This window comes from Abramis brama (genome assembly GCF_963993115.1).
Source record: "Abramis brama genome assembly, chromosome: 4".
In the NCBI taxonomy this organism is placed as follows: Eukaryota; Metazoa; Chordata; class Actinopteri; order Cypriniformes; family Leuciscidae; genus Abramis; species Abramis brama.
The window spans coordinates 9,949,879-9,977,285 of record NC_139966.1 but is presented as its reverse complement, the minus strand read 5'-3'; the positions used below and the strand labels follow the sequence as shown (position 1 = coordinate 9,977,285).

Sequence of the window (27,407 nt, the reverse complement as noted above, 5' to 3'; positions counted from 1 at the left end):
ACCTGTGACAACAAAATTAAATGTAGTTAACAGGTAGGGGTGTAACGGTTCACAAAATTCACGGTTCGATACAATACACTTGTGTCACGGTTCGGTATGTTTTTGATACAGTAAAAAGAAAGAAATGCCAGAGAAATTTCCTTGATTTAAGTTTTTTTTTTAATTTTTTTTTATTAAAACTAACATCATAAAGTATGATATTTTTCTAGAGGTATAATTGATTCTTCTTAGGAGCATATAAAACAAAACAGCTCCTTGGAAAAAATGAAATGTAATAGTGTAGTAGTTATAAACAAAGGTTAAGATTATGAACTTGTTTTTCTTCATCACAGCTACAGTGCATGTCTCAATATCTGAAGGCTGTGGGACAAACAGTGCAGGGATATGTAAATTCCTCTGACAGCCACAGTATCTGCGACGCCGAAGGGCCGGTGTTGTGCCGAACATCGACTCCCCTCGCGTGCGCGCATGACGTCACTGAACTAGACTCGGCGGTCAAGTACTTCACCGCTCATATGTTTGCTTTGTAAATGCTCAGGCATTTTTTATTTATTGTTCCACCAAATGTGCTCTTTATTGTTAATATTTGTTTGATAATGGAGAAATACCATAAAAAAAATGGGCTAAAGTAAATCCCAACTATTTGTTATTTCAGATTAGATATGACAAATTATATTGAGTTACTACTTGGATTCAATAAATAGTAAAACAAAACGCACTAGGTCTCTATGTGAAGCTTTTATGCTGTTTATATGATGATCTTATACTGTACCTGTTCCTTTTTCTGTTTATATCATTTTCTTTTTCTCTCTCTTTCTTTTATTTGTGTAGGCTATTATTATTTTATATATTACTGTATATTTTATTTTACTATTTGCTGTTGACTATATTTGTTAAAATGTGTATATGTGTTAGACTATTGTCATGTTTATTATTTGTAATTCGATTGGCATTTAATAAATAAAAAGTAAAAAACAAAATCCTTTGTTATATAACAAAGGATATAACTGTTATACCTAACAAAAAAGTCAAACACAGTTATACGGCACCTTCCTGTAACTGAGCATTTTCACTGGACTACTTCTGCACATAAATCAATGTACAGTTAATGTGTCTATTTTTATTCTTTCTAAACTGTTTATATGATTATTTGTACTTGTATATATTTTTTCATAACTTTATCTTTCACTCTATTATCTTACCTCACAGATGTCTGATTAATCTGAATTAATCTTATTATTATTGATATCATCCCTTCTCTGTTACTATTGTAAGCATTAGTACACCAAGACAAATTCATTGTACATGCAAACCCAAGGTACTTGGAAATTAGAGTGATAATGATTTTGATTATTTAATTATTTGATTATTTTGTAATTGAAGAGCCCCTGCATTGAGAAAAGCTTTTAATGGGGAGCTCATCCTTATAGTCAACTTCTTATAAGGTGATTCTGATTTTGACTGTGATTAAAAAGCACTTGAATCTACTTCAATAGGAAAGCTTTTAAGGGCGGAGGGGACCTCATCCTTATAGTCAACATGCTATTAGGTGTGCTAACTGTGCTTAGCTATTGTGTTTGTTGGCTTGGTTCATTGATTGACCCATGGATCCTTTCATTTATAAACAAATAAAAAATTACAAGAGCACTGGGAAATACCCTGATGGACTCACAAAGACGGAAAAAACACTTTCTGAAATAGAGCAAACACATTTGACATTGTGTGGGGTCAAGTGTAAGTCACATTAGTGTCAGTGAGGGTCATTTACAAAAGTCAGTAGATGGTGAACTGATGTACAGACAGAAATAAGTTGTTTGTGGAGCAGAACGGGCAGATGAATTCTATGCATCATGTTATAAATGATGAAAGGAAACTTTTTTCTTTTTTTTGCATTTTAACTGAGTTTAAAAATATTGTGGCCATTTAAAATACTGTATTTACGTTCTTAATGTAAAAAAATAAGTATGGATTGGGTTATAAAACATTGAAGATGTTTGTGTACATTATTTTGCAACAATTGGATACAACTTTTTTATCCTGAATATCTTCGATGTACCTTGAGTGTGTGTAATAATATTATTTATATATATACATATATATCGTAATATAGGCCTATTATATAAATATCAACCACTCGCCCTTCTACATAAAGTCTGAATAAAATAGGGTGAACAACAGTAAAAGAAAACGGGGAAATTATAAGCTTTAATTTTTATCACTGGAAGTCTTGATTTTGATTAATTTAACATTGTTATCAGGCTAAAGTGATTATAATTAAAATCAGTTCCTTTTAAAGTCTCTGTCACTCAAATAGTAATATAAGTCACAGTATTTGTGAAAGGCTGCTTGATTTACAGTAGAGAGAAACGGTGGAAATCATTAATTACTTTTGAGGTCTGGTACAAATATGACATACCTTACAAAAATACATGGGCTATATAAACCCTTATTAAAAAGTTAATTGGGACTTTTTATCTTTTTATCTCACAATTCTAACTTTTTTTTTCTCATAATTGCGATCGAGTTTACACTCAAATCTGACTTTAAGCTATATCTCAAGAATCGCATGATATAAAGTCTGAATTGTGAGAAAAACTCAAAATTGCGAGATATAAACATGCAATTCTGAGGGAAAAAAGGTAAATTGCGAGTTTATTTCACGCAATTTCGAGTTTATTAATTTTAAAGTTTTCGACTTTATAACACGGGAAATAAAGTCAGAATTGCATGATATAAAGTCGTTACTGCGTGTTGTAAAGTCATAATTGCAAGATATAAACGTGCAATTGTGAGGTTAAAAAAGTCACAATTTTCTTTTAAAATGTTTTTATTCTGTGGTGGAAACAAGCTTCCATTCATAACCGAAGTCAAGTCACTTCATTTATAGTGCTTTTAACAATATAGACTGTTTCAAAGCAGCTTTACAGTGATAATAGGAGATTACAGTAACAGAGATTGCTTTTTGAGGAACCTCTTCATCGCTCCTACAGAACTACTGGTGGAAGTTCCCGGATGTTGGCGTGTTCACATCGCAGGAACAATATGAAGGAACCATATGGTGCAGATCAACTGAACGCCTGTGACAGTGAAATGTGTAGTTGTGGAGAATAGCCACACATGTGTATCAGTGAAGTTGAAGTCACAGAGAGAAATGTTTTAAGAGTTGCAAACTTGTTTTTTTTTCTCTCCCACAAACACAACACAACAGTTACACCTTCTCAAATTCTTCATTGCAGGCGGACAAATCCTACTCTACAAATCACTAATTAAGAAACTCGTACGCTCACATTTCTCTCTGTGACTTCACATTCACTGATACACACATGTGTGGCTATTCTCTACAACTACAGATTTCACTGTCACAGCCGTTCAGTTGATTTGCACCAAAAATACCTTCATAGTTTTTGTGCACAGTTGTATATCTACGAAGTGTGATTTGCATTTGTGAAATGTATTTTACGAATATATAATTTTATTTTGCTTTTGTGATTTTTTTTTTTCATGCAAGTGAATTATTTTTTTTGTGTATGTGAATTAGGTTTCATGCATGTGAAATTGACTACACGTGTGAATCATGTTTTTGTGTGAATTATTTTTGAGACAATTCTGCCTCAAGAAGAAGAAGAAGAAGAAGAAGAAGAAGAAGATGATATCGGCTGAGTCCCAATTCGCCTACTTATACTATGACCTAAAAGTATGTACTTTTTTTGTGAGGAAAAAGTACATACTTTTGAGTGTGTAGCAAAAGAGTATGCACGTTCTGGGACATACTTCGATGACGTCATGCAACGTGAACGAGGACGTGGTTGCCTAGTTACGCACACCGCAACTGTTAACAAAACATTTTACATTTCATTCATTCTTATGTCCAATATAATTTTATTTACTATTCCCATCTTTTTTCATCATCGTTTTTTACACAATACATTTACAATGTGTTTTACCAAATTGAGGAGTGAAGCAGGGCGACGTCGTAGATCAACCAAACGCAGGTCGTTTGTGTGGCTGGTTCTCTGGTTCTGACGTTCATGTGCAATGTGTGTAACGAAAGCTACTTATTTTCTGAGTTAAAATATTTAAAGTTTATAGTATAACTATTGTTTAACGTATTTTATACTTATGTATAATACTCAAAAATACCCCGATGAAAATGAACCATGCTTTTACTATAGTAAAAGTGTAGTATGTTTCTTTGGTTGGACTGATAAAGTTAACATTTGCACAGCCACAGTATTACTACAAATAACATTAAGTCAGTATGGTTAAACTATGGTTAGTGTAGTAAAAGGTGTTTATTTTCATAAGAGTTTATAGTAAGGTATAAATCTAAGACAGAAACAATAAAAGAAATACATAAAAATAAAGGCACTGACTTGTTTGACACTGTACTAGAGCCTTTTTATTTACCCTACAAGGTAAACACGGTACTTGTTTGGCACAACATAACCCATTAATATTACGAGACAATAAAATATCATTTTAATTAAGGTTATTCATTTGAATTCTTACACTTAAAAACTGTGGCGCATCTCCGCTGCTGCATCCGGTGTGTAAAAAATGATCGCATTTTTAAATTTCGCGGTCTTTCTCCTCTGCTATTGACGCAGCTCGGACTCATCTCTTCAATCGGACACGATTGTTCACCACCCTTCACCACACCGGCTGCCATGTTTACATCACCACCATCACCACAAAGCTCCTCCCTCCCGCACGCAATGGGTTGTGGGCAATACTAACCGTTAGTAGACCATCCGGGTATCTTTGGAATACTCATTTCAAAATACTACGATTTGGGACGTACTAATTCTAGTTTCGCATACTATTTAGGACGGATAGTATGCGAATTGGAACTCAGCCATCGTCATAGGTCACATGATAACGACAACATTGCGGATGATGTCCGGATCGCATTCATACTTAAAGGGATAGTTCACTTTGAAATTAAATTTTGGTATGTTTTAGCTTACCTCAAGGGCATCCAAGATGTAGGTGTCTTTTTTCCGCAGTAGTTTCAATTTTGATATTTTTAGGTCAAACCGTTCTTATCTCTCAGTCAGATAATGCAGGTCTATGGTCACTGTCTCAAAGAGCATGCACAGAGTCCAAATTAAAACAATTCCCCATCGTGCAAATTAAACAATTCCCCATCGTAAGTACACATTGATGGCCTAAGACACGAAACGAGCGGTTTGTGTGAGAAAACGAACAGTATTTATATAGTTTTTACCTTTTGTACACAGCGACGTCCAAGTGATCTGAAGGCGCGGGCGCTTCCTATTGTGTGACGTGTACGCAGACTGGTGCATAGGTATATACACTAGATGCCACCTTGGCTATGGCAGTTCATTGGAACAAGGCGACATCTAGTGTATATATCTATGCACCATTCTTTTTTAAAACTCTAAGTGTTGTAGTCATCAGGGCATCAGTGATGTGTAAACTGAATTTGGCAACAATACAGTGAATTACAGTGCAGTTATTGAATATTTTTCATAGATAACAATCATAAAAATTATGCAAACATATATTTATTCAAAATAAGTGTTGTAGTATAACCATCAGGACAGCAGTGATGTGTGCACTGAATTTGATGACACTATAGTGTGTGACAGTGAAGTTATTGACTGTTTTCGTAGTAATAACTGGCAATGAAAGAGTGTGAGATTCTGTTTAATAGGCAAAACTGTAATGTTTGGGTGCAGAAACCATTTATACCAGATATTACAGTATTAATATGCAAATAGCTACAAATGTTGTTAACAAGTTAAATATACATGTTAAAATAGTGTATGAATTAATAAAGAAAAGTTCATTTTATGTGTCATTGTGGGATTGGCAATATGACCAAAATCATACTTCAAGATAAGACATCTGATCAATAACAGCAGGTCTGTAACTCAGTTCTGTTCAGGAGCAGGTTTATTTAAAGTAAACTGGATTATATTACAATAATTGATCAAGTGTTTACAGTATGTACAGTTTCTATTGAGAATCATGAGATCCTTCATTCACACAGGAATTGATCAACAAACTGTGATATTGATTCATTCTCTTGAATGTGTCTTATTTTCACAGCAATAGAGAGACAAAATAAAAGAGAGAGAAAACAAAGATAATAATAAAAAGATAAAGATCAATCCAGAAACCCCCACCAACAGGTTTAGTACAGTACACAATATATTACAGCAGAAGCGTCTTTAATAACACACACATAACCCAAAGCAGAGGAATCATGTTCTGAACACATGGAGAAGTTGAGATAAAACATCTCTGAATGTCTTAAACTGAGTTTAGAGTTGGAAGTCTAGTTTTGCTCGTATCATCCAGACATGTTTCAGTGAGTCTCATTGTGTCTCATATTTCCTCTCTCTTCTCTGTGTATCATTGTCTGTTTCTCTTTATTTCACTGACAGAAGTTCAGCTGTGTTATTAATGTAATGAAGAGACAATAAGAGACTCTAGAACATCTCACTGTCACTGATTTATCATGAGCTCAAAGAATTATGGGTAGAGTCTCTCATCAGTCTATTCTCATTCATCAACACAGTTTCACTGATGATTCAGCAGAATAAAGCCCAAACCCAGGATAGAGTGTGTGTGTGAATGTGGTCTGGACTGTGTGTATGAGGCTCAGTGTGTCAGAGACGCTGTAGAAGGACAGAGTTCCTGCACTGTGATCCACATACACTCCTACTCTACACACTCCTGTTCTCAGACTGCTGATGGGCTCTACAGGGATTTCAGTCTCTATGTTATTGTGTCTGAATGAGTAACTGGAGGAAAAGCAGATCAAACTCCAGGACTGATCATTATATCCAAACCGACACTCATTACCCCGTCCCTTCCTGCTGATGCTCTTATATGACACTGATATAAACACACGTCCTCTCCACTCAATCTCCCAGTAACAGCGTCCACACACACTCTCTCTACACAAAACCTGACGCTCATAATCAAATCTGTCTGGATGATCAGGATACGACTGGACTGTGTCAGTGCGAGTAATCTCTCTGTTCCCCTCAGACAGACGGAGGTGTGTATTCACTGTGTTCAGATCCAGAGTGAACTGATGAGAATCTGATGGAGAGAAAACACACATCAGTGAATTTTCTTCTTTTCATCTTGAGTCTTCATTTCAGATCTGACTCGTTCATTTAGGATTGTAAGCAACCAATGATAATAAAGCACTAAAGAAATATCATTCTGTAACAGCTTTTGTCCTGAATGAGGTTCTGACTGAAATCACCATGGTTACCAAACAGAAAACATAGGATTCTTATGTTCAAATGTTTCTGTAATCAGGAATTATGAAACTGTCTAATCTTTTACAGTTTTTTTAATTGCTTTGCCACAATTTTCACAAGCAAGTTTTACATTTTACAAAACTCTTTGTGTGTGTGTCTGTGTGTGAGAAAGAGAGAGAGAGAGAGAGAGAGAGAGAGAGAGAGAGTGAGAGTGTGTGTGTATGAGTGCGTTTGATTTATATTACATTGTGGGAACCAAATGTCCCCACAAGGATAGTAAAACCTGAGATCACCTCCATTGTGGGGACCAGCCAGCGGTCCCCATGAGGGGAATGGGTAAATAAACATACTAAATTATACTTTTTTGAAAATGTAAAAATGCAGAAAGTTTTCTGTGATGGGTAGGTTTAGGGGTAGGGTTAGTGTAAGGGGGCAGAATATACAGTTTGTACTGTATAAAAACCATTAATGGTAATCTATGGAGAGTCCCCACAAAGATAGTGAACCAGACATGTGTGAGTGTGTGTGTGTGTGTAAGAGAGAGAGAGAATATTTTTTTAATACACTTTTATTATAACAATTTAATCGTAAATTATTCACACTTCATCCAACATTTTTTTTTTACATGTATATTTAAAAAGTCAACACCAATTCATTTCTCTCGCATAAAGTACACAATACCTCATTAACACACCATAATTCTACAAACTTTGGTAAACAGTCCACCAACTTATAGTATGCAAACTCTACTTTTAGTCTAGCTGCCACAAGACCCAAACACATAGGAACCACACTTATTGCATCCTGCCCTAGAAGTTTGTTTTTCCTTGTTTTCCAAATGACTAATTTTGTAGTGCCTGATAAAAAAATTATTAAAACCAAATTCCTTTTCCTTTGAACGGAATACCTAGGACCATAAACAAACAATTTGAAGGAAAAGCCCTCACCCAAAGATAAAAACCAATTGCTTAAAAGGGAAAAAAGATCCCCTAAACGTGAGGACTGCACAAATAAATGGAACACTGATTCTACCTCTAAACAAAAAGGACAACCCACCCCAACGCTAGGATTAAGATGCGCCACATGTCTGTTCGTAGCTAATGCTCCATGTACAATTCTCCACTGGAGATCACCTGTCCGCTTATTAATTGGACATTTGTACAGAGCACGCCAGCAGCCACGACTCCTCAGTCATTTGTGGAAGATCTGAAAGGAAATGATTTGTTGACTGATCCACTCCACATTCACAGGCATACAGCTCCCTATAGAAGCTAACAGCCCTCTTCAGAATGTTAGAGTCCCCATTTTTCTTTTCCAGATTAAAGAAGAATCAGGACGGGGCATCCATTTCAGAAATACTTTGAAATCTGGACCTAACTAACGCCCCTTGAGCTCTAGTGTCCAACAGATCAGCTAGTGCAACTTTTTTCTCCTTAAGAGTCTGAATTTGACCTGGATCTCCATGAGCTCCACACAGCCCCTGGAGCTCCACAGTATCCATCTCTAAAATCCTAATATTTTTTAAGAGTGTCCCCAGTGACATTAGAACTATACTGATTACATAGTTTTTGTATATTTAACTTCCCAATATCCCACCATTGCTGTATTGAAGCGAAATTAGGCTTTTGACTTCTCCATCCCATCCCAAAAAAAGTAAACATTGTCCAAAAGCAGCATCCTCAAGCAACGCATTGTTAAAATGCCAGTATGCACTCTTTTGCTTAACAGATTCAATGAACACACAAGCTTCCACCATTGAATGGTCAGAAAAACCAACAGGACAAATATAACAAGACTTAAAATACTGTACTTGATGTTTAAGACAATAAAAATAATCCAATCGTGCTAACGAAACAGAATTGTCTTTCACATGAGCCCAAGTGTATTGCCTATCTTTAAAATGAAAGTTCCTCCAAACATCCCAAAGTTGGTAGGTTTTAATGACGTTTAACAATTTACGTCTTGAAACCATATGTGGTTCAATATGATTTCTGTCAATATCATAACATGTACATACCAGCAAGTATAAAAATGTTTTCCATATCACACTGTTTAAGATTCTCACTCAACGTTTCCAAAAACAACATTCTTTCAATAGGTTTAACAGGCGCATAGATATTAATCAATTCCATTGTGAAATTTTCAAACCTTGCTATTAGCTTAAGAACTCTACCTTCTATTATTTCAAAACGGTCACAAGACATTGGCATAAAATGTTTTGAAAACAAAACTGCTAACCCAGAACTAAGAGAGGTCTTATAACTAAAAATGATATTTCCCTCCCAATCCTTCAGCCATTCTACTTCATTTTCTTTTGTACTATGAGTCTCTTGTAAAAACATATCTATTTTTTTTAATTTTGATTAAGTCATAGAGCTGCATCCGTTTTTTAGCATCCCTCATCCCATTAACATTTAGGGTGGCAATTTTAAAAGTGCTCATTATGAGGGAAGAGAGCAGCAATATAAGCAAACAACAAAATATTGCATTATTCTTGTGACTCATTCTGCATTGTCTGGGTGCGTGCTTTTTGCACAATTTTCTTTAATCTATACACCTCTGGATTCGACAAACACTCATCACCCTTTTGTTTCATTAGACTATTTGCTGAGTCAATAAACAGAGAGAAAATTCTATCACCTCAACATTTCTCATTCCTTTTGTACTCTGTAAGAAATTCTTCATCTGTTCTAAACTGTAGCCACTGCGATCTTGGCTCCCATTATCTTCCACAGATGCCTCAGAACCCTCTTGCTCACTTCCTGAATCAGAAACATCAGACATTTGCTTATTTTTCTCATCCTGCATCTTTTTCTTAGATTTATCAGCTGCTTCACAAGGATTTAAAGATTAAAGATTTCATTAAAGATTTCATTCTCTACCTCATCAATCTCAATATCCATTATCTCATCACTTCTCAGGTTTCCCTTTTTACACCCCTTACTTCCACTGTCCTCTTTCTCCACATGTACTACATTCGTTTCTGCCCTTTCATCAGCTTGCCTATCCCTTTCCACATTAATTTCTTGGTCTACATTTTGACTTTGAGGTCCATTCTCATCTGCAGCGTTTACTAAACGGCCTTTTTCAGGGCAAGCTTGTGCTAAATGCCCTTCTTTTCCACATCCAAAGCACTTCATGTTTTCTGTTGTAGCAAAAATAACATAATCAAAGCCATCAACTTTGAACTTGAAAGCAGCATTTATTTCCTCAATATCCGTTCTCAATATCATGTAAACAAATCGTCGGAAAGAAACCATGTTTTAACAGGGGAGATTTGCAACCCATCGGAATTTTTTTTATTGCTGACGCGAACTGTCCGTATCTAGACAGTTCATGTTGCAAGGTTTCCTCACCAATGAACGGGGGTACATTTGACAACAAGACTTTCCTTGCTGGATTAACCAGTGGAAAAATCTTAACAAAACGATCATTGAGAACTATGCCACTTTCTACAATGTCGTTAACTTTTTCAACTTTGTCCAAGAACAAAACAACCGCTCCGTTCATCCTAGACGCTGATCGAATACTATCGTGACCCACTATTCTCTCCCACCACTAGAACAGTCTCCTCAACCGAGCACTCAGCGCCGACGAGCGTGTGTGTGTGTGATTGAATGTGTGACTGTGTGTGTGTTTGAGTGATAGAGAGAGACAGACAGAGAGTGTGTGTGAGAGAGAGAGAGAGAGAGAGAGCATGTGTTCAAAACACACAATCACACAGTAATCCTGTTCACTGTTTCTATAGAGAGCAGAGGGTAGTAACGAAGTACATTTACTTAGTTACATTTACTTGAGTATTTTTTTGGAAAATTTTTACTTTTAAGAGTATATTTTAATGTGGGTACTTTTACTTTAACTCGAGTACATTTCTAATGAAAAAACTGTACTTTTACTTCGTTACGTTGGGCGACGTTCCTCTCGTTACTTTATTTTAATGCAATATGTGTTGTTAAATGCGTGTTTATTCCAAGCGCGATGTATCTTTTTTCTAGGCTTGAGCGGTGCTCAATTCACAAATGAATCACTCTTTTGAGTCGATTCTTTTCAAAGACTTCATCAAACAAGTTGGCAGATCTGCCTAAATCGGTTCGCGAATCAGTTTGAATGAACCGTTCAGTTCCTGCGCGCACTGAAACGTATGAAGCGATTTCAATTCACACTCGACTCGGAGTCGTAAGCAAGGCCGTAACCAGGGTTTGAAAATTAGTGAGGTCCGTGGTTTGGTGTTAAGAATTGTGCTATAATAACACCCACAAATGCAGCTCATTATATACAATATAGCCTAAACTTTAAAATAGACAGACATTCTTTTGTCATTATTTTTGTCTTTTTGACATCTCATTTGTCTCCTTCTGATCTCTATCCTCTTCCTCTCTTTGTCCTCATATCCATCTTCCTGATCTTTCAATTTAGGCTTTTTTTTTATTTTATTTTTTTAAGAAATACATCTACTGTATTTTGCCAAAACCTTTTTGCCATTCTACACTCTCTCCGTTCTGTCTGTTTTGGAGGATAAACATTGTTAAATTAGACCTTCTTTATTGCATAAAAATTTGTTATGTAACAATCTTACTGTAATATATTTCCATAATAAACATTGCTATATGGATAAGTAATAATAACTTTGTCTGTGCTCTAATGCAGTGGTTCTCTACTGGTTAGGCCATTGGACCCACATTTTCCCATGGACATTAAGCTGCGACCCCTTTTTTATTATTATTTTTTTTTAGGAATTTGACCTATATGGGCCAGCATTCTACAGAATTGGTGCAAAATGCTGTCCCACAAAAAACACATTTAAAAAGCATTTAAGTATTCAAATCTTAGATGTTTACTAAGATCCTTCTATTATCTACTGAATCCCACAGTAATATTTAAAATATCAGTAAGCTTAATATATATAAAATCATCATTTATTGGGTACTTTCAATTGGGAGGTGGCTGTCCCGAACAGTCATGACCGAAACATGTCATCATTGTTTTGGTAGTGACAAAAGGGAACACATAATCATTTATTTGGGGGGAAAAAAACACATTTTTTGTACAGTTATGCAAATCATTAGTATCTTAGTATGTTTTAGTATAGGGTTTTTTTAAATTCTGTAAAGTGATGTGGTCACTACCAATACATTACTGTTACCGAAAATGTGCCGTCACAACCAAAACATGCATGTTTTGTCTAAAAATAAGGTATTGAATTATCAGCTAAGATGTTATTATAGTGATTGTAATGAATCCTTAACTTTGAAATCAGTATGATTAACTTAATGCCTTTTACAAAGAAAGATTGGATTCAAAATACAACAAATCTTGTAAATTACACTTCAAATATTGTCAAATTGTAATTATTGATTTACCTGTGAAAACTTTTTTTTTTACTTTTTAACCTGTTAAGCTGCAACCCCACTTTTGAAAAATCCCAAGAAATGACATACCCAAACTGAAACAGATACAGTTCATGAACCCTTTGTACTAAAAGCACAAGTATGATCTCATTTGAAAGCTGACACCTGGCAGTTTATTGTAAATGTAGAATTAATTATTGTCATAATGACAAAAATTGTTATAAATAGCTTCAAAGTTTTGTAAAGTTATTAGAAATTATTTTTTATGAAACATCCTCATGAAAAAAAAATTGAAGTTGGCACTGGAGCAATCTAGAAATGCACTACAGCTAATGCCACATGTCTAAACATTTTATGTTTAAAATCTTAAGATAATAAGTCCAAAACTCTGTATTTAGTGAAATGTTTTTCAAGACCATGTCATGTGACTTTATTTTGATTTGACGCTAAAATGCTACTGATGTTTATTGTCATCTTCTAACCATCTATCCAGTATATTGTCTTTATTGTTTTGTGGTGCAAACGAGCCCCATTCAGTCTCAGTCTCCCCCTGCACACATTCACACCTCTCCAGCCCGGTTATGGCTCTAAATATGCATTTCTTTTGTCTGCATTATAGTTACTAACGACTGGCTATTCACAGGCTATTCATATGGTTTCAGTCACTAATTTCTTTTCTTAAAGTTCACCCTTACATTTTAAACTGTATCAAATGCATTTCTTGAATAAAGAAACATTTCAGTAAGCATTCAAAAAATAATAAAAATATAACTTCTAGGTGGCAGGTGCACCTAGGGCTAGCTAGCATGTTAGCTTAGCACACCATCAATACACGACAATTTATGAGATTAAAACCATGTTTGTGCTTATAAACTTACTTTATAAAGCAAATCGAGTATTTTAAATAATTTTTTGTGATCTAATTTGGCTTCAGATAAAAAATCAGACAGAAAATATACTATTAGATAGTGTTCTGCACAACGATTCTATATAGATTAGCATTACATTATAAATATAATCTATTATTATGGAAATACCTGGCATGGATTGAAAAACACAGGTAACTCAAATATCATAGCAAACATGTTTATTGTCTTCAAAACTGCATGTTACAGCCATAGTTACAGCGCGATCTCTTAGCTTTGTGTGTGTTCGAGGCTTCCTGGAATGTCACATGATCATGGCTCTTCTTCATGTTCTATATATGGACTGTGCACAGGGCGGCGAGGGCGCCCTCAGGCTATTGGTATGAATTGAAAACAGTATCAGAGTTATGCAAACGCTCATAATGATTACATCGACGCATTTGGGTATAAATTCAATAAATATTATTCCTGTCTATAGAAATCTGATGTAAACCTATGAGAATATATCAATATTTCTCCAAATCTGCACATTTTTGAGCTAAAGCCCTGAGGCACGTTGTTTTGTGTATCGCTGTCATGACGACGGCACGGGAGTTTTTTTATGAATGAAAGCGGCTGACGCGCATAATTCATATCAAAGGTATCGACTAATTTTTTCATTTCATAACTCCTGACACAAATTAAGAAATAACTGTCGCTATAAGTTTCTCAGAATACAATAGTGGTCAAATTCTGAAACTTGAGTCTTATATCTTTTTAATGATGTATAGTTTGTCAAGGTATAACATTAAATCTGATAGTAACTTTGAACTATATATAAATAAAACCGCTTCAGTGCGCCGACGCACTGGCAACGGTTAACAGGTTAACTTTTACTTTTTTTATTGCAAAAGTAGATGTAAACAAAATATGAATAGATCAATATAAGCTTTCTTATTAAATTATTTGGTAGTGACAAATTTGGGGAGAGGAAAAATATTCCAAAACTTTCTGAAAATACAATATGATAATTAACTGCACAATTACTAGAAATGTGTAGCCTACCTTGGATATTATACAATTTGCATACATACAAAATTTGTGGAAAAATTAAAAATACAAGACGTTTCCAACTCTGTCTTTGAACCAATTCTGTAGAATGGCCCATATAATAATAATAATAAATAATAATAATTCGTTACATTTATATAGCGCTTTTTCTGAGACCTCAAAGCGCTTTACATAGATTGGGGAATCTCCTCAACCACCACCAATGTGCAGCATCCACTTGGATGATGCGACGGCAGCCATATTGCGCCAGAACGCCCACCACACACCAGCTTACTGGTGGAGAGGAGACAGTGATGAAGCCAATCAGTGTATGGGGATGATTAGGAGGCCATGATGGACAGAGGCCAAGGGACAAATTTGGCCAGGATGCCGGGGTTACACCCCTACTCTTTTTCGAAGGACATCCTGGGATTTTTAATGACCACAGAGAGTCAGGACCTCGGTTTAACGTCTCATCGAAGGATAAATACTGTAGGCTATATAAGAATATGACACATACTGATGATGAATAAAGAGTATAAGGTAATACTATTAAATAGCAGTTCAGAAATAGTTTTTGTTAATATAAAATAAGTTGGTATGTGAGACCACAGTCATTTAGAAATATAGTTACAAAAATAACGTTAGAATAATGACACTGACATAAAACTTTACAACATCTCACCTGGCCGTGGATACTAAATGAGGACAATGCGTTTTTCTCATGCACTGATAGAAGAGTCAACCGCTTTCACGCACGTCTTTTAAAATAAAAGTCTAGCGTCAGAAAAAACAGAATTACGCTTGTTGTTTCTTTGACTGCACACTCCGCGACCCACTCAAAACGACCCACCCGTTGAGAAACACTGCTTTAATGAATGTTTTTGTAATGAAGGTTAACTGGCCAGTATTTTGGATATTTCATTCTGTAACATAGAGATCTGTATTATGCTATTGTTTTTGATAGTGTTATACATTACTTACAGATAATCACGTTGGTTGCGTTTGTCTTGCCGAATGTGGTACCTTCCTGTCAGCAATTACAGTTTGTCTATAATGGCTCGTTTCCACTGAGCGGTACGGTACGGTACGGTACGCATTTATTTGCGTTTCCACTATCAAAAGTTGTGAATGGTACCAAAATGCCGAACCGTACCGTACCACTTTTTAGGTACCCTTCCATTGGGGTACCTAGCACAGTGGTACGGTACTAAAAGGTGGAGCTAGACTCACTGCAGGACGTTGATTGGTTGACAGAGTATCGTCACTTGCGTGTGCTACAAGGGGAATGACAACATAAGAAGCGCCATTTTTTAATATACAGTTTAATATAATACTACTGTTACTGTGTCACGAAATGTAATTTTAAGAGTTTTTCAGGCGAGAATGTAGTTGTTTAAAGCTCAAATCTGTGGTTTATTTATAAAGAAGATTTTTTTTTTTCCCGGTTGTGAGATCCACGCGATCAGCGGGCGCTCGGCGCTCATGTTTCCCAGCTGGATGAGCCTTTCCTCGGCTAGTTCTTCTGACGTTCGCCGCTGACTCCGACGGTAGTGGTTAAACATGAGATATAATTCGTCTTGTGTAGACCTAACGGGCGATCTTTGGTCTCGTGAATATATAATTCGTTCCCTGTCAATTGTTTTGGCTGAGGGCTAAGTTTACTATTTGTATTTAACTTTACTGTTGTAATGTTAGACTAGAGCGCTGCATTTGGATATTTGACTGAATTGTTTGCTTTATTTCTTATTGTATAGCTTCTTGTACCTTTTACTTACAGTTTTTCTCGATTGTTTACACACATTTTCTGAAAGCATGCCTCATATTCTCAGAACTCTACACACAAATCAAAAAACACACACACAATGGGCAAAACCCCTCAATTCTCCTGCAAAATGAAACTTTACATTCAAAACAATGTTATTTCTTCTCAAAATGGTATTTTGTTTTCAAATGACACACACAAACCATCACATGAATAGACATTTATAAGAATCAGTTGAACACTGATGTGCTCAATGTAAAACACTGATGAATGGAAAACACTTCTTCTCCATTCATCATAATGACTTAGGCCTTTTTTTGTTCAGTGTTACACTTACTACAGACAGTACATACATAAGTGTGTTGTAAAATATTTGAGAATATTGTTTTTATACTCAGAACACACAAATACACGGTAACAAACATATTTTACAGTTTTTGCCCGTTGCTTGAACACTATAGACCCATGCTTAGACTAAAGTAACACAACTTGAAGCTTTTGTTACCATACCTCAAACACATGTACCCATACCTTAAACAAAAGCGCTGCTTTGCACTCTAGTTGCAATTCTGCAACACACTTACTCCTTTATGCAACACACTTGGTCCTGCATACTACACTCTATTTCATACATAAGACACTTCGTTCAAAAATGAAATCTCAGGGTGCCATTTGGAAAACACATGTATCCAAAATACAAAACACATCGGGTAATTGCAACCACTCAAATACACACCTGAAGGCACTTACTTGCAAAACTGAACACCAATCAGCCAGCTACAAAAAGGAGGAGGAGGAGGAGGAGGAGGAGGAGGACGAGGAGGAGGAGGAGGACGAGGAGGAGGAGGAGGAGGACGAGGAGGACGAGGAGGAGGAGGAGGAGGAGGAGGAGGAGGAGGAGGAGGAGGAGGAGGAGGACGAGGAGGACGAGGACAAGGTCAAGGTCAAGGTCGAAGAGGCCATGCACGGACCCCTATTTCTGATGATATAAGAGCAACTTTGGTGGACCATGTCATCAACCATGGCCTGACTATGAGGGAAGCTGGGCAGAGAGTCCACCCACATCTAAGCCGCTTCACAGTGGCATCTGTAATAAGCACATTCCGACTAGAAAACAGGTATGTCTTCACCTCTCTACCTTCTACTCTACTCAGATGGTATTTACAGGCAGCACTGTACTACAGTATATCACATTACCACATCACGTGTACAGGGTATTGCAGGGTGCTAATGCTCCTTTTGCAGCCAAAGTGGTAGTTTTTGTGAAACATACCATGATTCAGGGGTGTCGGACTGGGGGTAAAACCAGTACTGATTACCAGGGCCCCAAGGGGAGAGAGGGCCCTTGAAAAGTCTGGAATATATTTTATTTGGAACATGGGGGCCCATCAGGACTGCCTATACATAGGGCCCGGGATCTTGTGCTACGCCCCTGCCATGATTACTTACAGTATAACCATTTTTAAACCCTATAGTTTCTTTTATAATTCTTTTCGGCTTGGAGATGGCGTGTATATGACCGCCAACCACATGCCCGCATGCCTCTTCTGCAGGCAATGGAACAGGCCTGCAGCGACATTCAGGTGACAGCAATCCATGGATGGTTTCGACATGCAAGGGGATATTTTCCCCGGTGCCTAGCGGGAGAAGACATTGCTTGCGATGTCGATGAGGTCCTGTGGCCAGACCCCAACAGATGGCGGGATCCATGAGCCCACGTATGCACAATTGCCATGATTTTCTGTGTTTACAGCATAGTGTTTTTTCTATTATTATTATTTATTTATTTTTTGCTTTATCTGAATTCATGTTACTGCAATATACAATATTGATTAGGCCTATTTGCTTTTTTGGTTGAAAATGTGCCTCCTGAAAATATGCCTTCTGAATAAACAGTGAAAATCAAAGACTGCAGTGTTTTATATAAAGTAGACTAGTGTGTTCCCCCTGATCTGAAAGTGTATGCATATGATGCAAGTATGTGTCATTTTGTCATCAGAGTTACATTTTGGCAAAGGAATGTTAGGTTTTGATAGTAGAGTTTCAATTTGACACAGATGTGAATGGTATATTTCCCAGTGTTGTGTCATGTTTACTTGTGTGTAGAGTTTTGGCACAATGAGCGAAGTTTTGCAAAATGTGTTCAAGCAACGGGCAAAAACTGTATTTTTCCCACAAAAACAATGTAGACAGTGTACATCCCAACCAACACAAAGTTGTACATACAGTGGTCTACATACACAACAACAGAAGAATTGACTGTGTACAGTTACAGTAAAAAATAAATAAATCCAATGTTGGCATCCATTGCTCCATTGAAGAGCTCACCTGTTGCCCTTTTATGCTAAAGCTCTGATTGCTAATTGTAAAACTGTGTGACGGGTGTTTGCCCATGTGATGAGTCAGTGTGCATATCTGAATGGCAGTGTGTTCCTTGTGAAAACAAGAGATTTTCTGCATGAAAATTGTGCCAAAAGCAGAGAATTGTGTGTAGTGTTTTGAAAAAAGTGTGTTTTAGAACTGCAATTTTAGTGTAAAGCAGGAATTGTGCTTGTAGTTCAGCAGAATTGGTTCAGGGGGTTGGTGAATGAGTTACATGTTGTGGTCATTGTGTCTCAAGTACCAGTATTTGTGTGTAAACAATCGAGAAAAACTGTAAACTTTTATATTGGCTATTATTGATAAAACTGAAATTTTACAAAAAGAAATATGTTTTTTTGACATTTTTTTATTACAAGATTATCACTGATGTTTATTGCAACATTTGTACAAATGCATATATTGCCTGGAATATGTGTAATTTATTTTTTATTTAAACGAAAAGAGGTAATGTTAGGGTTGTGTTTTAAATTTCGTTTTGTTATAAATAGAATAACGTATAACGTGCAGTGAATAATCAATATGCGTTGCGCATGAATCACATTTGTGTCCCTATAATGTTTAATTTATTTAAATGAAAACGAAAAGAGGCAGAGTGGTGTTTTATAACATATTTCGTTTTATTGTTGCTTAATATGTACATACAGACTAACATAGATAACCAGAGTAGCAGAGCTGAGTGACGCTTTTAAGAACGCGCTGTACCATTTGCATGTAGGAGTCGCACATGACAAGTACAAACTTTGCGTACTTGGTATTGAGAAAAGCCTAATGTCGGCGCTTGTCTTCTTGTGACAAACATGTCGAGGAGCAAGAACAAGATCTGCTGTATGTCATCCATTGTAGTTTACTATGTTCTTCTTCGCGCGAAAATGACGTCGATCGAAACACCACGCCTATCAAGTAAGGGTACTGTTGGCAGTGGAAACGCTAGCCAGATCATGGTTAAAAGACCCGAACCGTACCGTACCGTACCGTACCGTACCGTACTGCTCAGTGGAAACGAGCCATAAGCTTCTTCTTTTTTTTAAATTAATGCCGGCAGTACAATGTTGCGGGGGAGCGGAGGGGTGAACAGTTCCGTGAGCGATGAGCTGAGATTCTCACCGCTCCACTCCGCTCATATGCTCTGGTGTGTGTGTGTGTGTGTGTGTGATTGAATAGGTGACTGTGTGTGTTTGAGTGATAGAGAGAGACAGACAGAGTGTGTGTGTGTGTGTGTGTGTGTGTGTGTGTGTTTGTGAGCGAGAGAGAGAGAGAGAGAGAGAGCATGTATTCAACACACACAATCACACAGTAATCCTGTTCACTGTTTATATATATATAGAGAGAGAGAGAGTGTGTGTGTGTGTGTGTGTGTGTGTTTGTGAGCGAGAGAGAGAGAGAGAGAGAGAGCATGTATTCAACACACACAATCACACAGTAATCCTGTTCACTGTTTATATATATATATATAGAGAGAGAGAGTGTGTGTGTGTGTGTGTGTGTGTGTGTGAGAGAGCGAGAGAAAGAGAACGAGAGCATGTGTTCAACACACACAATCACACAGTAATCATGTTCACTGTTTATATAGTGTGTGTGTGTATGTATGTGTGTGTGTGTGTGTGTGTGTGTGTGTGTGTGTAGACATACATTTTCGTAGTCCTGCTGTAACCCTGATCTCTCCTCCATGATCCACACTACAAAACACACAGTGACAGGATTGATTTCTTTTCTTTTGGATGATAGAATGATACACTGTCAATTCCTGCGACTATCATAGTATAGTCATGGTGTGTTCAAGTCATCTCATAAAGATCGTATTTACGAGTTGAACGCACATGAACGCCACCACAATATCGTAAATACGAGTGGGAAGCTCAGGATTTTCTTTAAGCCCTGATATTTACGAGTTGTGGGCGTGTCAGTGAGAAACATGGAGGAATACCACAATACAGTGATATTGTCAGGCTTTTCTATTTACAGCGAAGTAAGCTAATTGCCTACACAGAATATGATGGCATTATAATATAACAATGTAATATGTAACGACAAAGTTTGCAGTGGCTTTATAAATTAATTAAAAACATTAAAAAACTAGAAATAGAGTTTAAGAACCTTGCTGTATTTTTGTGTAATTAATTAGAGAAAGTACACTGCCATTTTACTCCGAGGAAAGTGACTTGAACGCAGTGCCGTCGTAAACACGAACTTCCCAGGAGGACTTGAACGCACCATCATCTCCAATCATGCCCTTCTTTGGATTTAAGGTTTACACAAGCCAGAACTTATTCTAAACAATGGAGATTTAGTTCACATTTACTTTCTGATAACAACTTCAAATATTTCCTCACATCTCATTTAAATATATATATTGAAATAAATTACAATATTTCTATTAGCAGCATCACACTGTGGGAGGCCTTCAAAACCTACATTCATGGACTAATAATTGCATGTGTGTCAGTTGAGGAGATCTGAGAATGTCAGGATGGCAGAAAAGTTAATATTTAACTTTCTAAACTGCACCTCCAATATTCTCTGACCCCTTCACCCACAATTTATAAAAAACGTCTCCAATTTCATTCAAAGTGTAGCTTACTTCTAACTCTCAAAGTTGAAAAGCAATTGTTGAGCGTTAGGCAGCATTTTTTATTTTTTTTGGGTGATAAAGCTGGCAAATCACTTGCTTTTTCAATCTCGAAGTGTCCGTGCATCTAGACTGGTCCCTAAAATTAAATCTAACGGTGGAAGTTTCCGACCCGGAGGAAATTAATTTCAAAATACTATTCTAATCATTATTCATCAGAATGTAACTCAAAATTGTGGAATGGCCCAAAAATTTTGATCAACTAATATTCCCCTGCGTTAACGATGTCTCCACAAATGATTTGGACTGTGTCTACCACAGAAGTACAAGAGGCAATTCATTCACTTCAGAATGGCAAATCTCCTGGCCCTGATGGCTTTACCATCGTATTTTATATGTGAATAATAAAGTGAATAATTTATTTTTGTAGGAAAATCATGGAAATGGTTTGTGATTAATATCCTGTTGTTTGTTATATTTTCTTTGTCTTTGTGGGTTTTGGTTGTTTTGCTGTTGTAGGCTGTCAGGACCTCTGAAATAACTGAAATCATTTTGTAAAGTGATATGGAACTGTAATGCAGTCAAGACCCGCGTATAACTACTTTACCTGTGCATTTACTGTAAATAACTGCACACCTTATAATGTCCGTCAGCCAATCAGAATGAAGCATTCAACAGCTCGTAGCATAACTAGAGCTAAACCTCTGTAAATTCTCAATAAGAACTTTTGTAAATGTAGTAATGTGGGTAATAAGTGAAGATTGAAATGCTGTTTTTGGAGTTGTTTAATCAACTCTTCATGCTCTACATACTTGAGTTTATCCAGTCTGTAGTTTGGATCCTCCAGTTTATCAGTGAGCAGCTTGACTCCTGAATCTCCTGGGTGATTGAAGCTCAGATCCAGCTCTCTCAGGTGTGAGGGGTTTGAACTCAGAGCTGAAGACACATAACCACAGCCTTCCTCTGTCACCATACAGCCAGACAATCTACAAAGACATACAGCAACAGTCCACATGACATTAGTCTGGCAATCAGACATTGCTATCACACACTGGTCTTGGCTGTGTTTCCCAAAAGTATCTAAGAATAAATGACTTTTTTTTTTATTACTTTATTTTGAATTGAAAATATATAATTTACATTTAGACAAGAAGCATGAACAGTCATACAAATAACAGTGAATGTGTGAATATTTCAAAATAAATAATTATTTGTAAGTATTTAAATTGCATTAATTTACCATGAATTATAGTTGCTACTTGCTAATAAATTCTTAATTTCCCTTAAATTTCTTCAAAAAATGTTTTATTTTTAAATCTGTTTATTGAACTTTTAGAATAATACCAGGATACATATGCAGGAGAATGGTGAAAAAAGATATGAAGCTCATAACATCTCTCAGCCAGTCATCAAAAGATGGAGGGAGATTTTGTTTCCATAGCAGAAGAATGCGCTGTCTGGCTAATAATGTTGAGAAGGCAAAAGCCTTTGCAGCATTTCCAGACAAGCCAGTGACATTTGGAGAAAGTCCAAAAAGTGCAACCAAAGGGCAAGGCTCAATCTGTCTCTTTGTCACTAATATGATAGCCAAAAAGAAGTTAAGGATGGACATAACCAAAACATATGTAGTAGATCAGCAGGGTCCTGATGGCAACGATCACAGAGATTACTTATTACTTAATTACTTATTACTAATCTCCTAATTAAATATTACTTGTGGACCTGATGGTATTAGCTGCAGGACACTAAAGGTGTGTGCTGATCAGTTGGCACAGCCCTTTCAAAGGTTGTTCCAGCTGTCACTAGATACAGATGTCGTTCCGGATTTATGGAAACAATCCCTAATAGTGCCTGTGCCTAAAAACAATAGACCTAAGGAACTCAATGATCTGCGCCCTGTTGCCCTTACCTCTGCACTTATGAAATGTTTGGAAAAAATCATTTTAAAACAACTTCTCCATAAGGTTTCACCTCTTTTAGACCCGAATCAATTTGCCTATCGTGCAGAGAGAGGTGTTGAGGATGCGCTGCTATCCTTGATTAACAGCACTCATGAGCACATTGAGCATGCTGAGAGCCTGGTCAAGATTGTGTTCATTGACTTCAGCAGCGCTTTCAATACGATCCAACCCCACCTGCTGGTGAGAAAATTGGTGCATTTGGGAGTAAATCCCCAATTGATTTTATGGATCTATGACTTCTTGACGGACTGTAGTCATTTATATCATCCACAAAAATTATAAATATACAGGGGCACCACAAGGATGCGTTCTGTCGCCAGTCCTATACACATTATACACCAATAGCTGTCAAGCTTCTTCTTCAGCCTACACCTATTTTAAATATGCTGACGACACAGCACTGGTTGGTTTTTTAAAGTCTGACATTTCTTCTGTGAGTGGATTTCAGAGGGAATTACAGGGTTTCACTCAGTGGTGTTCTGATCATTTTCTTGAAATCAATAAGAAGAGATGGTCATAGATTTTAGCAAAAACAGAATAATAGTTCCCCCCTCTAAGATCAGTGGTGAATTAGTGGAGAGGGTCTCAACCTATAAATACTTGGGAGTTGAAACTGATTCTAAACTAACTTTTAATGAATGTGCACTGAACAAAACTATGAAAATGCATTAGTGGATGTACTTCCTTAGGGAACTATATAATTTTTTCTATATAACTATATAATAAAAGACAGACACATTATTGTAATGTTGTATATAAGTCTCCTCCAGAGTGTTATGTCCTTTGGCCTTATCTGTGTGTTTGCCAACATGCATGTTAAGGACCAAAAGAGACTGTAGCGCATGATCAAGATGGCCAGTAAGATCATCGGACTTGACCAGGTGTCGGCAGCTCAGCTGTACAATGAGCTTATCTTAAAAAAGACTGACCAAATCCTCAATGACCCCACTCCCCCTCTCCATCATACATTTATGAGAAGTAATAGGTCAACTGGTAGAATTTTACAACAGAGAATTAGAACAGAAAGGTACAATAAATCATTTGTACCTACGGCGATCAGATTGTATAATGATCAAGCACATCGCAAGCTATCACATTTTTAGCTACCTGATAATATTTGTCATTTTTAACGTTAGATGTTGGATTGTGATTGTCATTTTTGCAGTGTTGTTATTTTTGTATATATTGTCACTGTTCATTTCTGTAATTGTTAATTCTTTAAATATACACTCACCTAAAGGATTATTAGGAACACCTGTTCAATTTCTCATTAATGCAATTATCTAATCAACCAATCACATGGCAGTTGCTTCAATGCATTTAGGGGTGTGGTCCTGGTCAAGACAATCTCCTGAACTCCAAACTGAATGTCAGAATGGGAAAGAAAGGTGATTTAAGCAATTTTGAGCGTGGCATGGTTGTTGGTGCCAGACGGGCCGGTCTGAGTATTTCACAATCTGCTCAGTTACTGGGATTTTCACGCACAACCATTTCTAGGGTTTACAAAGAATGGTGTGAAAAGGGAAAAACATCCAGTATGCGGCAGTCCTGTGGGCGAAAATGCCTTGTTGATGCTAGAGGTCAGAGGAGAATGGGCCGACTGATTCAAGCTGATAGAAGAGCAACTTTGACTGAAATAACCACTCGTTACAACCGAGGTATGCAGCAAAGCATTTGTGAAGCCACAACACGCACAACCTTGAGGCGGATGGGCTACAACAGCAGAAGACCCCACCGGGTACCATTCATCTCCACTACAAATCGGAAAAAGAGGCTACAATTTGCACGAGCTCACCAAAATTGGACAGTTGAAGACTGGAAAAATGTTGCCTGGTCTGATGAGTCTCGATTTCTGTTTCTGTTGAGACATTCAGATGGTAGAGTCAGAATTTGGCTTAAACAGAATGAGAACATGGATCCATCATGCCTTGTTACCACTGTGCAGGCTGGTGGTGGTGGTGTAATGGTGTGGGGGATGTTTTCTTGGCACACTTTAGGCCCCTTAGTGCCAATTGGGCATCGTTTAAATGCCACGGCCTACCTGAGCATTGTTTCTGACCATGTCCATCCCTTTATGACCACCATGTACCCATCCTCTGATGGCTACTTCCAGCAGGATAATGCACCATGTCACAAAGCTCGAATCATTTCAAATTGGTTTCTTGAACATGACAATGAGTTCACTGTACTAAAATGGCCCCCACAGTCACCAGATCTCAACCCAATAGAGCATCTTTGGGATGTGGTGGAACGGGAGCTTCGTGCCCTGGATGTGCATCCCACAAATCTCCATCAACTGCAAGATGCTATCCTATCAATATGGGCCAACATTTCTAAAGAATGCTTTCAGCACCTTGTTGAATCAATGCCACGTAGAATTAAGGCAGTTCTGAAGGCGAAAGGGGGTCAAACACAGTATTAGTATGGTGTTCCTAATAATCCTTTAGGTGAGTGTATGTTTACTGGTTTGATTGTGTCACAGTGTCTGGTTGGTGTTCCCTGGGTGTCCACTAGAGGTCTCTTCCCATACCGTCACCATCACATTAGGAACTGCATTTCCCATAAGCCTTTGCCTGTACTCATTACTGGTAATTTGCACACAGCTGTTTCCACTCACATTGTTTGTATCTGCTTATTTATACCCTGTCTGTTTCATTCATTTTCATGGAATCCTTGTTTAATGTCACTTGCACTTCGGAGATCTTTTGCCTGTTTTGTTTCTTGTTTTGGACTGCCTTTGTATGGATTTTTGACCCTTGACCTGGATGACTTACGATTACGGATTACCCTATTAAATTTGCACTTGGATCTATCTATTTGTGTGCGTGTCATGACAGACTGTGGTGTCTCTGTTTTTAGAGAATATGTTGTGACAAAGGCACGTAATGAATGACCACATGAATTTCCCCTTGTGGGATAATAAAGTTCACCTTGACCTTGAGTAAAATCTTTCTGCACTCGTTGGATAAGCGTGGTAAAATTAGCCTTGAAGAGATCAAAGCACTTACGTGTAAATATTACTCCTAGATATTTAAAAATATGGGAAGCAACTTTAAACATTGAAGCACTCATTGGTAAATCATAAATTGGAAAATTTATTGGATATAACTCACTTTTATTTATATTCAATTTATAACTGGAGAAGAGGCTAAAGGAATTAAAAATTCTCAAAACTTCGGGTAAAGAAACATCTGGATCGGAGATATAGAGCAACACATCATCGGCGTATAAGGAAATGTTGTGAACAGCACCAGCTCTCCTAATTCCCTGTATGGCCTGCTCGCTACGAATGGCAATTGCCAAGGGTTCAATTACCAATGCAAAAAGCAAAGGTGCAAGTGAGCAGTCTTGTCTAGTGCCACGTTTCAAGGGGAAAATAGAGGACGATACTTCATTGGTCCGGACTGAACATATTGGGGAGGAATATGAAAGTTTTATCCAGGATATGAACGTGTTGCCAAAACTGAATTTCTGTAGCACACACAGAAAAGGTAATCCCATTCCACCCGATCAAAGGCTAGAATAGAATAAAATTATTCTACAAAGAATAAATTATATTCAATGCCCTTCTTATATTAGGAGACCGTAGTCTGTTTTGAATAAAACCAGTTTGGTAGTTGTGTATGATTGCCAGTAAAATCAACTCAAGACGCTTTGCAAGCATTTTAGCCAGTATCTTTACATCTATGTTCAAAAGACTGACTGGCCTGTACGAACCACATTCGTGAGAGTCTTTGTCTTTTTTCAAAATCAGAGAAATACAATACTGAGGAAGGGTTGGAGGCAGGCAGCCATTATTAATGGAGTCTAATAACATGTTTAGGAGAGGTGTTTTAAGTGTTTGAGAAAACATCTTTCTGCAGAGGGAACCCATCGGGCCCAGGGGACTTGCCATTCTGCATACTCTGGATTGCTAGCACTATCTCCTCTGTGGAAAACGGTAATTCTAGCTCTTCTCTCATTGCGTCCGTTATTGTAGGTATGGGCAAAGGTTGTTACATTTTTCCTTTAACTGAAGCGCAAGAAGTTTACTTGGCTTGTCACTATACTCAAAAAAATGCATGTTTAGTCTTTAGCAATAACTTTTCTGCCTGATGAGTTGCTAACATTAAAATCAGATTGAAATTGTCTATTTACACAGGCTGAATTTGAAATGACCTGATCCCGAGCATGCTTTCAAAGATTTGCAAATCATGGAAGATGAGGTCTCAGGGGTGGTATTTATCTCCAAAAAAATATCTAATTG

General features: G+C 37.1%; 1 protein-coding gene across 1 annotated transcript in view; it reads right to left on the bottom strand.

The window, feature by feature from the left end:
• Positions 1 to 5,719: 5,719 nt before the first annotated feature.
• The window catches only part of LOC311082055 (protein NLRC3-like), a 46,570-nt gene continuing 24,882 nt past the window's right edge, over positions 5,720 to 27,407 (bottom strand). The window contains exons 6-8 of the mRNA XM_084112799.1: positions 22,013 to 22,186; positions 20,264 to 20,310; positions 5,720 to 7,077 (exon numbers count right to left, since the gene is read on the bottom strand). Coding sequence (XP_083968925.1) covers positions 6,539 to 7,077; positions 20,264 to 20,310; positions 22,013 to 22,186 — 760 coding nt within the window. The 3' untranslated portion in view covers positions 5,720 to 6,538. The remainder of the gene's footprint in view (positions 7,078 to 20,263; positions 20,311 to 22,012; positions 22,187 to 27,407) is intronic.